The sequence below is a fragment of the Oryza glaberrima genome, chromosome 1 (assembly GCF_000147395.1).
Source record: "Oryza glaberrima chromosome 1, OglaRS2, whole genome shotgun sequence".
NCBI classification, from domain to species: domain Eukaryota; kingdom Viridiplantae; phylum Streptophyta; class Magnoliopsida; order Poales; family Poaceae; genus Oryza; species Oryza glaberrima.
Window position 1 is genome coordinate 25,797,391 of NC_068326.1, and position 14,655 is coordinate 25,812,045.

The 14,655-nt window shown below is 40.6% G+C and overlaps 2 protein-coding genes across 3 annotated transcripts; one reads left to right on the forward strand and one right to left on the reverse strand.

The window, feature by feature from the left end:
• Positions 1-801: 801 nt before the first annotated feature.
• LOC127754554 (uncharacterized) lies at positions 802-6,001 on the forward strand. Of its 2 annotated transcripts, XM_052280137.1 has the most exons (5): positions 802-1,379; positions 1,854-1,972; positions 2,635-4,200; positions 4,467-4,492; positions 4,961-6,001. In XM_052280137.1, the coding sequence occupies exons 3-5, from the start codon at positions 2,664-2,666 to the stop codon at positions 5,690-5,692; spliced, it is 2,295 nt and encodes a 764-aa protein (XP_052136097.1). In that variant the 5' UTR covers positions 802-1,379; positions 1,854-1,972; positions 2,635-2,663; the 3' UTR covers positions 5,693-6,001. The 2 variants fall into 2 exon arrangements, with proteins under 2 accessions (XP_052136097.1, XP_052136086.1); XM_052280126.1 differs by lacking the exon at positions 1,854-1,972.
• A 3,803-nt stretch (positions 6,002-9,804) lies between these two features.
• On the reverse strand, positions 9,805-11,020 carry LOC127759116 (acidic endochitinase-like). Its single transcript, XM_052283959.1, is given in 2 exon segments — positions 9,805-10,403; positions 10,406-11,020. Coding segments are annotated over 2 exon segments (921 nt in total). The 5' UTR covers positions 10,992-11,020; the 3' UTR covers positions 9,805-10,068.
• Between the last annotated feature and the right edge of the window lie 3,635 nt (positions 11,021-14,655).

The window sequence follows — 14,655 nt, forward strand, 5'->3', positions numbered from 1 at the left end:
TGAAAAAAAATGTTTGTGATTGATTGAGAGGAGAAGGTAGGTAGAAAAATAGCTTCATTTTAGGACAAAGTACTGTGCTAGAAATAGCTACATTTTGGGACGGAGGTAGTATAGCTTAACCGATCATCATCCTAAGCATCCGCAATTACTCACGCTCAGATCACAATGGGATGGTACATTACATAGTAGCACCCTATTATGCAAATGTATTAATATTTCTAATATTAATTTGAGATATATCAAGATATACTTGATTTGCTTAAAGGTTTTTCTCGTCTCTAGTTAATTCAGCTTACCCAAGAGGTTGACACATCCACAGAAAGTTAGAAACGGTCTATGAAGCTCTTAACACATTATCTACTCCGTCCACTGTTTTGCAAACTTATCCATACTATTCGAATCGCTTTCACTATTATGCCCATTGTGCAACTGGTACAATTTAAAACATCCTAAACACTACGCAATTTGGCGGGTAGCTGAGTAGATTAGGCTAAGGAACGTGCCAACGTGGGATCCATAAATATCAAGCCCAGCAGCGGGGACACCAAAAAGCGCAAAAGCTCCCCCAAGATATTTTCGCTGACTCGTTGACCCACCACCCATCCCCACACAAAATAATTAAAAAAAAAACCCCCGAGCAAATGCGCGCTTATTGATACATGGCTGGGACGCCGCGACGTCACCGCTCCATCCAATCCAACCAACGAACCCGTCCGACGTCGTCCTCGCCGTCTCATCCGCCTTTAATGGCGGCTTTTATCCCCCCCCCCCCCCCCCCCCCCCCCCCCCCCCCCGCGAGACCGCGACCGCCGCGCCACACGACGGACGACGACGCGGCCGTGTCCGCGCCAGCCAAGCGTACCCCTACCTGCGAATGGTTGGGTAGCGACGAGCCAGCCAGCCAGCCAGCCGACGAGGAGGGAATCGACGCCCCAATTCAATTCGCGCGAGGCGACCGCGGCGGGGCGGCTTGCGCCCACACGTTTCTCTCCTCTTGCTCACTTTTATTCCGCGGGAAGAGAGGGATAGATTCAGCTGGGCTGGTGGTGATTGGGACGGCGCTGGTGTGTGTGTGTGTGTGTGTGTAAGAAAGGAGTGGGGCTGAGCTCTCCGACCCCGCTCTTGGCTGTGGAGCGAGCTGCTGCTGCTGCTGCTGCTGGGCGGGCGCTGCGGACTTGCCCTTTTTTATTGTGTCTTTCTCTGCTCTGGACCAGGAGGAGGTAGCGGCGAGCGAAAGGCCTTGCTTGGTTGGTTTTTTGCTGCCTGTTCTTGGGTTGGTCTGCTCTCGCCGTGTTTGGTGGTGGTTGCTCCGCGGTGGAGACGCTCGGATCTGAATTTTGGCGGCGGGCGCGCGGCGAAGGAGGCGAGGGGTTTCTCAGGTAATTGAAATGTTCCCTGCTGGTTGTTGCTTGTGCACTTGTGCTGATTTGCTATCCTACTTTGTGGTAATATAACTGGTAATTGAAAAGTCCCCTGTTTTGGGGTGGTTGTAGACTTTACCATAAGCTTGATGGATCATCTTAGCTTTTTAAGATGGCACGGAAAATATCTTTCTTTTTGTTGCGATTTCCCTGCTTCACGCAACTAGGAAAGATTTTTCTAGTTTCTCCTCCCATTCTAAAGATTTCTTGTTGAGCGGCAAGAAGGTGTTTCTTGATCATTTCCGTCATTTTGGCCCCGCGAGAAAAAAATCATTTATGTCCTTTTGTTCATGGAGCAATTATGGATAGATCACGTCAGGAGGAAGTATCAAGGTGAAGAAATAGATAACCAAAAGATAAAATCTGTAGAGTTTACCGTTCACTGTGTGGTAGCATAACAGAAGTTGGGCAATAAGCTGATCATGGATGCAGGCTGCCTCGCAAGTCGCAAGTAATAGCAAGCACCTCTATCGGATTTCATTCATATTCTTTTGGAATGTCGTGAAAAGTTCTGTCATGTCTTGCTGGCGACAAGTCTTCGGTGGAATTAGGCAAGTAGCTGATTGTACTCTATGATTTACCTAGTCATTTGTTTTTTTTTTACTTAAGCTGGTAGAACACCTTTCAGCATCTTTTTTTTAAACGAATGGGCAAGAAGGAGTAAAACTGTACAGTGTAAAAGGCAAAACAGGACCAAAGGTCCTAACAAACTATGTTACAAGCCAATTTCCCAGACTTCTTCGTGTTTTGACAGTACATTCTTTTTTTTTTCGTGTTTTGGGAGTAAAATATTTGTACTTGCATTTTCTGTATTAGTTAGTGTCAACTTCTATTTACTCCCTATGTTCCATATTGATATTGCAAAGTGTTTAAGTTTTGTTCTAAGTTAAACTTCTCTAACTTTGACCAAATTTATAAAAATATGCACCAATATCTAAAACATCAAATTAATTTTATTAAAATTCACTGCGAAATATGTCTTGACAGTGGATTTGTTTGGTATTCTAGATGTTAACTATTTTTCTGTTTGTTTAGAAATCAGTTTACTATGTACTGTACTGTTAGGCGGTCTCAATAGGTTAGATTTGTCTCTTCATAGTATGTACTGTTGCGATACTCCACCCCTCTATTAACTAGTTTCACTGGGCATAATTGTTCTTTATTGCATTCCACAAATTAAATTTCATTTCTAACAATTGTTTTCTTTTTGCAGAATCTTAAGCCAAATCTTTGAAGCCGATAATGCCAGAGTCTTCTACCAACAGATTTTGTAAGAAGGTAGATTTAGAAGTTCTGCCAAGCAGAAGTGACGTTGGAGAATCATCTTACCACAAGCACTCCCTATGGATGGCACATTGGGCCAGACCAAGCATCAGTCCAGAACCTCAAAATGGCCAGAGCTGTAGCCCACTTAAGGAAATTGATGATGTTGGCTATTCAAAAGATTGCGGGGCTTTACCTTTTGAGCTCATGAAAGCTAGAGTAGCTGAAAGGTTGATGGTGGGAGTGAGCCATGGAGGTGTCTCTGCAGTAAATACTCGGCAATTCAGTACTAATATGAGGGGTGTAGCACGTGATGTTTGCCAAGAAGTTCAATGCAAGAATGTTGATCAGATGGGTAGCTCCTTTGAAAGTTCTGTGATGCAGAAAAATGTGAACTTATATGCTGCTAAGACGGTGGTATCTGAAAGATATTCTGTTCATAAGATATCTGATATATTGGTGGATTCTCGTAAACTTTGTGGCACTGAAAATCTGAGTTCAGAGTGGAATCACTTTCCAATGTTTGAAATCAACAGGAAAATCGACAGTATTCTTAACCCAAGGCGGTCTACGTTGGTCACATCATCTGAAAAGATTTTTGTACCACAAAAATCAGTGAAGATAAATATGTCTACGTCTAATGTGATGTCATTTTCATCAAAGGAATATCAGCTGCACACACATCAGGTAACTGATGAGAATAGGCAATGCAAATCTGCAAGGGGCATGCTATCTCATCTTGATAATTACACTGGCCTCAATTCTGACCATGCAGGGAAAAAGCTGAAAGGCCATTTATCAATTGAAGAACCATGCTCTTGCAGCAAGGATGACACTGACTCATCATGTTCATTAGCAGACGAGCACCATGCTCGCCATTATATCCCAAATTCAAAGAAGTCACCTCATCGGTCTTGCAAGAACAGTTCTGTGTATTCAGCAAGCAAAATGGAAAATCAATTTGTTGAAGGTTCTTTGTTGGAACATAAATCAGAAGTGTATGGAGCATGCAAAAAGAAACAGCATTTAGAGGGAGTTGCTTTCCATGAGTCTGCACTGCATAGAGAACATCAAATCAAGTCAGTTAAAACTACTGCCATTACCAACGAGGGTGATATGGACACTAATGGCCATCATGTGGACTTTGGTAATTTGTTACAAAGTGATCAGCAGTATCTGAATAAACACACAGAAGATTCTGCAGTGAATTTGACAGAATCCTGCAAGACACCTGATGCAATTGATAGTGCAATGATACTGAAGAGCAAGGACGAATCCCTGGCCCAAGAAAAGAGAACAAACAACAAATTGATAGATAACAAACGGAAGGGTCCCTGCTTATTTGAAATGTTTACACAGCCTACGAAATCAAATGCCAAATGTTCCATAGATCGAACATCTTCAGGGAAATCTTGTGGTAACATGACCAGTGGTTTATTGGGAGCACAGAAACAGTTTTCAACTAAAACTGATACCTTTTACAGTGAAGCTCACCATGCATCAAAATCTACAGCAGGTGAGACTTGCTATTATACAATTTAGTCTCAGTTAAGACTTTTTTTTTTTTGGAAAGTCTTAGTTAAGACTTTGAGCCCCCCCCCCCCCCCCCCCCAGGGCGCACATGGATGGTGAAAAAGCCAAAAACTATTTTCTCCAGGCTATTTTTGTGTCACATGTTGCTACTTGTTAATGTCAAAATGCAGTTTAATTCAAATGAAGAATATATTGTAACAGCTTTAATCAAATATTAAATGATATGATTGTTATGTTTTCTTTTTGTAGGATTTGCTTCAGCATCAATGCAAAAGGTATTAGCACTCCACAAGTCCACATTACATTTTGTATCAGCTTAGTTTATGCAACTATAAACAAGTTCAGGCAATCAGTGAAAAATATCATGTGGGAAAGCATGAAATATTTTAAAATCCATGAAGAGAATGTGTCTTACTTTGTATGTGCCTGCAACATAAATCAACATTCCAATGTCTACCTTCAAGAATACAACTCAATTTGCTTAGTCGCAAGTTAATCAGCTTATTCCATTTCAGAGTTTAAAAGCATTGCAGGCTCACAAGTGTGTTGCCTTTATGGATGTTGCAGTTTCTTATTATGAAATAACCTAAAGTCCTAAAATACGTCGATAAGATCACAAAGCCAGTTATACTCTCCAACGGTTTTGTCAGAATCTGAACATATGTAGATGTGTTGATGCGCAACATATCCTAAACTTTATACTCTTTTCTATATGTTATCAATATGTAACAATTTTTCCACAGGACTTGGGTTATCCATCCTCTGCAAAAACTGAACAGTTAGTGACTTCATCAGTTAAAGGAGTATCAAGCGGCAGTAAAGGAAATGAAGCAGTCAACGCGAGTGCAGAACACCGCGACTTCTATCCAAAAGCAACTTGTGCCAACAATCAAGAATGGAGCATGTCAAAGACATCAAGCATGAACTTAGATTTAGTTCTTTTCCAAATAAGCAGACTGAAAAATCCAATTCCTAATGCTTTAAATGAGTCGCCAGCATGTCCAGATCCAAGTGAGAAGTGGCTGAAACGCCTGCAACATGATACCTCAGACTCTCATGTTCCTTGTTCCAAGAAACCAAAGGTTGGAGATGGTCCATTGGCTGGAGGAACATGTACTGTGTTTGGTCAAGTGTTTGACTGTGACAGCGACAGTACTGGCATGATCAACCATGTGAAGAACAAATTAATATGTAAAGGACTCACTGATCAACAAAGCCAAGAAGGTTCTCCTATGTCAGCAAAAAGTCTTAATCGTTGGATAGGAAGATGGTGCAGAGGAGGCACCCCTGTTTTTCATGGAACTTCAAATCTAGAAAGACAGGAAGCCAAGTCTGGCATGCCATCGGATGATCTTGAAGGTCAGTTTCCAAGCATCGCAGCAATGGCGATGATGGGGCGTGTAATGAACAAGCTCCGGCCATGTGAACTTCAGAAGAGGGGTCCCTCTGTAGTCTGGAGGACAGAGGGGCTGTGAAATTTGCATGGTGCATGTTTTGCCGGCCATCAGCTATCATGTAAAAAAGTCTTCAAATTCTGCAGGTAGGGGATACTTTAGTAAACGCAACGTGTGATTATCATTTTTCAAAAGAGAAAGTATGCGTGGTTTTTTTATCAATCATACCATGATGATTGGTCAATTGTTAAGTGATTCTCTTTTGCCCTATCCTAACTCCTGAAGCCCTGAAGGGGCACCCTATTTTTTGTATCCAAATAATTCGATGAACTGGCCTCGCACATGAATTTGCTTCTGTTGCTTCATAATCCATGGGTTTTGATTTTGATATGCTCCAGTGTGCCATACGCACACTACCATCAGCAAACACGTCCGTGTGTGCGAGGTGTGCCTTCGAGCGAGCACGAATTTGCTTCTGTTGCTATTTGCAATTCATCTAGTATTTACAAGATTGGTTAACCTGGGTCAATTTAGGTGGTTCAAATTGCATTTCCACTAAGAAAGCCAAACAGAGTAGAGAAGGAACATCTATGCATACCTCGCCTTAACATGTGTCCGATTTTTACTTGTACTTGTACACATGATTTGTTGAGGTTCAAGGGCGGATGGCAAAGCACGCTGCCGCAGTAGTTAGTCTGCGGCGTGGCGCCAAGCCCCTCCTCACGTGAGTGCATCATCTCCGGGCGGTGGCTGGTAGATCGCCAGTGCGAGGACAAGTCGCTGGTGTCCGGCTCACCGGCAGCTGGATGATGGATACATCATCTGCTGCGCCAGGTACTTTTGCCGTACATGGAGACGGGATGGGGCAGGTCGCCGTCGGTCGCGAACTGCGTGTGGAGAAGGGTCTAAATTACGATCTCTCCTCGATCGGCCAGTGAAATTCGAGCACCAAGGGGAAGGACGAAGGAGACGTCGCTTTTTTCGCGACAGCCCCACACACACACACCAGAGAAAAGCAACGTTGAGCTATTTTTTTTTTTTGAAAGAAGGGCAAAAAAAAAAAAAAAAGTGACTATACAGCTAGTGGTAGCTGGTTTGTCTAAACTAGCTACCACTCCATCTATGAGAGATCCTATCCATTTATACTTCAAATAAAATTTTCTCTTAAACTACTCATCCGATCTACAATCCGATTACACCGTTATCTTCGTAACAATTAAATCTTTATAACAAGATTTCACATGATTATATTTTGATGAAAAATTGTAAATTACTTTTATAATATATCTAAATTACTTTTAGATTTCACTAAATTACTTCTTAGACATATAAAAGGAAATTCAATAAAGCCTAAAAGTAATTTACATATATTATAGAAGTAACTTATACAAAAAAAAAAGAAAGTAACTTTAATGCATGCCTTTTATCATTTGATGTGACTATACAGCTAGTGTTAGCTGGTTTGTCTAGTTTGTCTAAACCAGCTACCACTCCATCTAGTGTCTCCTTTCAACTTGAAAAATGCAATAGTATGTATCTTTTATTAATCTCTTTAATAACTTATATCTTTTAAATCACATATTGTATTTAAGATCTATTTGCATCATTGTACTCCACTCAAAATATGTGACAAAACAAGATCCATATTGAATATATTCAAACATTTTATTAATTTAAAAGTGATTTATTACATGTTAGAAAGTAGCTTCCATATTATCAGAAAGTAACTATTATATCTTATACATGATTAATTCTCATTAGTTATTCCATCAATGTTATTTATAATCCATAAAGGTTTTATCTTCTTTTCTCATCCTACATGAAAAACAAAAATAAAAGGAAAAAACAATCGGAGATTAAACAGATTTATAGAGAGTTACTTCTGAAACACGCAAAAGTTACTTCCAATTAACATTGAAGTTATTTTTAAAAATTGTTAAAGTTACATGTGCTGATTAAATTTAATTTCTAGATATAATCATATTTTTATCCCTACAACGAATTTACTTCTAATGCCGTAACAAAGTTACTTCCGTTTTATTTTAAGTTACTTTTATAATATATGTAAATTACTTTTATACTTCATTGAATTTACTTTTATATGTCTAAGAAGTAATTTAGTCAAATCTAAGAGTAATTTATACATATGATAAAAGTAACTTACATATGTAATAAAAGTAATTTACAAATATAAATATTGTTTCGTCGTAATATAATCATGTAAGATCTTGTTCTGAAGATTTAATTGCAACGAGCATAATGGTGTAATCTAATTATAGATCGGATGAGTAATTTGAGAGAAAACTTCATAAGAAGATAAAAAAGACATGTATAACCTAATAGCAAAAAATACTTGCATGTCTGTGAGGTCAGTAGTACTTCTCGCACGTATTGTAGGCGTCGCTGGTTAAGTCTAACTCGAGATGCCTCTCGAAATAGATTTTGCGCAAAAAAAAAAAGCTTGCCTCTTATATATTGACGTTGAGCTAACTTTGTTCACGAGGTTACGAGGTTGAAGGTGGTGAGCACGGCCATTGGGGTGGATCGTGTTTGTAAAGCGAGCTTGGCGTTGGTGGTGACGGTGCAAATGCGCAGGAACTAGGTAGGTGCTACTCCGTAGCTGCTATCTCTGGCTGGAACAGAGAGGAGGGTGCAACCGTAGGTTCGTCCTCGAGCACCATCGCTCAAGGCGGTCTGATGTATAAATCTTTTATGTATTTTTTTTAGTTAATTGAATCCATGCCTTTAAAAATTTACCAATTTAAAAAAATAACACTACTATTCACGATATCGGGTGTGTACCACTGGAAATTTGCAAAATTCGAACTGTGCCACTCCATCACGATTTCTATCAACACACCCGTCAGCTCCAACTCCGGCAACAACCTACGTTTCTTCTCCAACTCAGGCAAATATCCTTCAACACTCAGGCTCGTAGATGGTGACGCAAAGGGGGCTTTCTCCGGTTGCAGCGATACAAATCTGATGACAACGGCGAGCTCAACACCAGGTGGAAGGAGGTAGAGCTGGAGGCAAACACCAGTCGCGGCCTCCAGATTCGACGGGCCCAACCCCACGCAGTGGTGGACCTGGAGGGGACTATCGGTTGCGGCTTCTAGAGGTGATAGGTTGCACAGGCAATGCGGTTGCTGGTGGAGCCCCGTGCGCCACAGCCAACGACGCTATGGTAGAGGAGAAGTTGGAGACAGAGACCCGCGCAACCTTGTCTTCTCCCTCGCGGCCGTAGCCGACGAAGCCATGTTGGGTGCTGAGCCCGCCCCCTCTGCGTTGTCGTCCACGAGTCCTCGTGATCGCCACCGTAGATTCGCTCGAGTTGGAGAAGAAACAGAGGCGTTGGCCGGAGTTGAAGCTGACGAGGGTATTGATAGAAATTGTGATGGAGTTGTATGGTTCTGATTTTGCAAAATTTATATGGCACACACTGATATCACTAATAGTAGTATTTTTTTTAAATTGGTAAATTTGCAATGGTATGGCTCCAAATAACTTTTTTTCCAAGGAATATCTGAATGATGATTTTGCAATAACTATTTGAGGGTATAAACGAATGAATTTACTATTATTAAATTTAAAACATGTTTATAAGAAGTTCATTTGTAGAAAGATTTTGTAAACATCGCATCGCTTAAAAACCCAGGAAATGTGACTTTGAATGGAATGGTTCCATTCATTAGAGAGAACACGTATTAGTGTAAGCTTTGACTTCATGGTGGTTAATTAGCATCTGCTTGCTGAATGCGTAAATGAAGAATCGGAAGTGCTATGAAGCAGAAGCTTATGATGCTCGAGCACCACCAAGCATGATACATGACAAAATGACAAATTGGTGTGGGCGCAGTTAGAGGTGAAAACGGATTGAATACTGTCGGAGATAGCTTTATCATATTTGTTTTTATTTTTTTGCAATAAAAAATCTTGGATATGAAAATAAAGTCGAATATTATCGAATACAAATACGAATGTATACAATTCAAAATAAATACGGTGACGAATATTAATCGGAACATAAAATCCCTTAAATTTAAGCTTCACAAATCAACGAAGAAATATAACTTGTTATTTTTTTAATAGAACGTATCAACATTTCCAAATTTTAGATTAATTACCATAAGGAGAAACATACATAAACTTGCACACACTGACATTGAATTGATTGAACAGTTCAGTACAAACATAGTTTAGATGTAACATGGACTGATGGACATGGTTCATTACAGACAGTTTAGATGCAATTTGGACATAGTTCATTACAGACATAGACACATAGTTTAAATGCAACTTGCAAAATTAAATCAACAAGGTCCGGTCGGTGTACATTCTATCCCTACCGGAGGGAGGCCGGAGCACGGAAAACATCCATAAAACTATTTAAAAAGGCTATGCTTATTTCAAACGCCTGTGAATATGAATGGTTCGTAGGCGTAGCTTAATTTGTTTCAAACTTTCCCCTTCAACTTGGCGCCATAACCAGCGGTCACGTCTCTCCAGCGATTCCACAGCATGACTCCGCCGTAGTTCGCCGCCGCGCCCTCCACCGCCGGTAGCACCTGCGACAGCAGCGTGTCCGCGTCGATGTAGCCTCCGCTCGGTGCAGCGGCCGGCGCCGTCGGCAGGCCCAGGAAGACGTCCGCGGGCGCCGGCACGCCGCTCGTCCACTGCGCCCACGCGGCCTGCAGCGCGCTCGCGTCGCCGTCGGCGTACTGGCAGTGCGCCAGTGGGTTGTTGTAGAACTGCATCCACACGTGGCTGAACACCCCGGTCTTGATCGCAGGTCGAGGTGCGCGTCGGGGTACGGGCACTGCGGCGCCGCCGTGAGCAGGCACCCGCCGGCGCTGTTGCACCTCGACGCGATGGCCGTCGCCAGCTCGTCGTAGTGGGCGCCGTCGCCCTGCTCTATGTCGAAGTCGATGCCGTCGAGCACCGCGTCGCCGAGGGGGCGCGAGTCCGAGCTGCCGCCGAGGAAGGTGTTCCAGAGGTAGTCGGCGACGCCACGCGCGTCGTCGGCGGAGGAGAGGGAGTACTGACCTCTCTCGCCGCCGAGGGAGAGGAGCACCTTCACGCCGCTCTGCTGGCAGGAGCTGATCTCGGAGCTGAGCGACTTGCAGGTCCCCGCGTCCGGATTGCAGTGGGCGGCGAGGTTGAGCACCGGGGTAAGGCCGCTGCCGTAGACGTTGAGGAAGGCGATGTTGACGAAGTCGTACAGGCCGGTGGCGCATGTCTCGGCGAGCGTGCCGTCGCCGTTGTCCGCCCCCTGCCCCCAGTAGACGGCCACCTTGCCGGCGTTGGAGACGGCCGCGAAGGCGGCCAGGAAGGAGACGGCGAGCAAGAATTGAGAAGAGCAGCAGAGCCTGGGAGCCATTTCTAGCTCCGTCTTGCACCCCTTACGTTTGTGTGTTTGATTGCTTTGATTTGTTTACGCTTGGGGTGGCATCTTATAAAGATAGTGAGAGTCTCCATGAGCGTAGGTGAAGGGGGGACCGAAGCAGTGGAATTGCACGGGAAGATTCGGCGATTCGGGACGCGGCTGTTGGGAAACTGTGATGGAGACTGGTGTGGAGTGTGGACTGACTTGGAAGTTGGAACCAAGTCAAGAGTCGTTTGTACTCATATCTTTTCAAAATAAATTAATCTAATATAAGATATAATATATACTATTTGGTCCAAAATAAATACACCTAAATATAGGAGGGAAGAGGAAACAACATAATAGGACGAATTTAAGTGTACCTATATACTATTTGGTCCAAAATAAATACACCTAAATATAGGAGGGAAGAGGAAACAACATAATAGTGTAAAGTTTTGGCGTGTCACATTGGATATACGGATACACATTTGAAGTATTAAATGTAGACTATTTCGCATGTAAACTGCGAGATGAATTTATTAAGCCTAATTAATCCGTCATTAGCAAATGTTTATTGTAGCATCACATTATCAAATCATGGAGCAATTAGGCATAAAAGATTCGTTTTGTAATTTATACGTAATCTGTGTAATTAGTTATTTTTTTCGTTTATATTTAATACTCCATACATATGTCCAAACATTTAATTTGATTGGGTGAAAAATTTTACCAGGAGATCGAATTGAAGACTTGCTACTCTGCACTACTTGCTTGCGGTTACAGGTTACTGTCTTCTTAACTATGAAAAAAAAATCCAAACTGTGCGCCAATGCTTTCTACTTGTCCCTTCTGAGTCTTTGACCGATTCTTATTACAAGCAACATCCTCTTTAGAACGCAAGATTGAGTAAAATATAGGAATATAAAGACCATACAGTTTTGTCAGAAATACAAGCAAAAGATAGAAAAGATATCGAAATGACGGTTTGAATAGACTAGTGAAATTATATAAATCTCTACTATTATAAAAATTGAAAATGTTTTTGCCGGTATTTTCGTACGTCATCCGTGTATCAGTCGGTTTTTAACTTCGTTTGCTTTTCGAAATACATATCCGTATTTGAGTCGGTTTTTAAAATCGTTTACTTTCAGTAATACAGAAGGAATCATATAAGAAATATGTTTAACAAAACTCGCATGCTAACTTGAGACGATCAGACTCCTAATTGCGGGCAGCTCATGATTTTCTAAAAATATATATATCCAAGCGAACTCCCACAGTGAATTTCATCTTAACTGATTCGATGTCGATTTTCCTCCACTTTATGTTTATTCTCTGCAAAAGGTTAGTGATCCAAACACTAGCGAAATATTATTATTCTAACATGTATATGCATTGCAAGCATAACTAGTTCTCCTCTATTTTGATAATATTAACGGTCGAAACTGATCGTTAACGACCGTCAACAGTATACATGAAAAATAATTATCATAACAGATTTAACAATGTTATTATGAATTCATAATGAAATGAGTATTTTTCACGGAATATCGATCACTCAAAGCTAGGTTCATTTTATTTCTTATGGCATCGTAGATATAATTTATTTATCCATATTTATCGAGTTTTATACAATTATGTAATCAACATTATCATGTTTTTAGAATTTTATGATAGTTAGGATTTGACATCAAGATATGTGCTATTCGTAATATATATTAAAATTATAAATACATGAATTTATCTTTCTTATAGTTTTCGTTATAAATCACATTGTAAATTTATTTTAACATATCATGATTTCATAGTAGTAGGTGTAATTTATTTTCCTTTTCTTTTACATTTTTATGATTATTTGAGTGACCGGTAAAATTATGGAACATGAGTGAGTACAACATGTTTCCTTTTCAATAATACCTATGAAGTATATTTTTTTTCTCACACCATAAATTTAGTTGTAATAATTTAAATTAGTAGCTTGATTTATATGTTATAATTTTTTAGGTTTTCTATTTTTTACTTAATCAATATAGAAAAAGAAGTGGACGCCAGCTGTGGAACATCAGGCAGTACTCATGTTTGTACGTATTATATAGGACTGTGATTTAGTTTTTTTAAAAAACTATGGCCGAGTTTAGTTCCAAACTTTTTCTTCAAACTTTTAACTTTTTCATCACATCAAAATTTTTCTACACATACAAACTTCTAACTTTTTCGTCACATCGTTCTAATTTCAACCAAACTTTCAATTTTGACGTGAACTAAACACACCCTATTATTATAAATTGTGATTTACATGTATCAAATATAGTATGAAAATAGGAACTAATATAGCATGGAAATAGGAGAGAATTAAAGGGGGGATAGAGGGGAGGGCGTACACATCTCCCGTACGCACGGACGAAGCAGGACTTGAAGGTACATGGAATGTGGATTTTTTTTTTTCAAAAATAGATCTAATTCCATACAATGTTGGGTTCACCATATAAGTGTAAATCTAATAGCTGAAAATCTGAAATAGTGGGTCCATCGATTTATTAGAATACCGCGTGGTGGCTTAGGAGCGTTTGTAGGAGTCCTATGTGACGGTTTAGGAGCGTTTGTATGAAATTTAATGGACTTTTAGTATATAATAATAGATAGATAGATAGATTTAGTTTGTTCCTCTAAAATTTCATGAAAAATCATCCACTTCAAAGAACGGTTAGACAATCCAAACTACAGCTAGAGCATCACTACAGTTACCCAAAAATCTATTCCCTAATTTTTTTTTCTGGGGATCTCTGATAAGGATTTAAAGGATTAAAAAAGATATAATTTTCTTAAAGAGTTAAACTAAACCTGGCTCCATCAAAGTGGACCATATCTAAACTACCAACAGAAGTCGTCAATCTCCCTCCCCCGTGTGATCGTGTGCCCCCCTCCCCCACTAGTGGAGAGCAAGAAGAACGTGGAAAGTGATTCTAATTTTTAGGTAGCTAATTGGAGTAACGGTTGGACTGAATTTTCACTAATAATCCTAAAATTAGGAAATGGAACTATATTGTGCACCTATTGGTGATACTTAGCGGAATCGCCTACAAAGTTTGCATAGTTTGTCTGTCGACGTATCCAACAACATGATTGTCGAAGTGTTAGACCCGATTATGGTACTTTTGGAGTATTGAGTGCGTTGGTGCTAGGGTATACGTGAGATTGGAATGCAAAGACGGTTGCCATGAATTTTTATACAAGCTCGGATCCCCTGAAGATGGGAAATAATCCTACTCTGTCTATGTGTATAGCGTAAGTATCACACCGATTATCACGAAGGAATAAACTAGCTATTCTAGCCCACCAAATAGTCTTTGTCGAGAGCTAATCTGGCAACTTGGAGTTGGCAGCTAGCTGTAGGCTTCTTCTCGACTGATTGTCGATGTAGCTTGTGGCTATGGTCTGTAATTCAATGCTCAATGTTGTATTTATATGGGTAGGCAACCTCTTGTCCAAGAAGAACTCTAAGATTCCTTGGGGGATACATGAAGATAAATCCTTGTATTACCTAGGTCAAAGTCTGACGTCTTTACTTACTTGAAACAAAGTTTACTGATGTGACCATGGCTACTGTGGATACAAGCATTGCTCATATCATGAATTAACAAGAAGACTCAAGATCAAGTCCTCTAGTTCTAGAATC

Excerpts from the sequence above, each read along its gene's own strand:
- LOC127754554 (XM_052280137.1), top strand. The coding sequence starts at position 2,664 with ATGCCAGAGTCTTCTACCAACAGATTTTGTAAGAAGGTAGATTTAGAA. Across the intron at positions 4,201-4,466 it reads TGCATCAAAATCTACAGCAG|GATTTGCTTCAGCATCAATG; the intron begins GTGAGACTTGCT and ends TTCTTTTTGTAG. Across the intron at positions 4,493-4,960 it reads CTTCAGCATCAATGCAAAAG|GACTTGGGTTATCCATCCTC; the intron begins GTATTAGCACTC and ends ATTTTTCCACAG.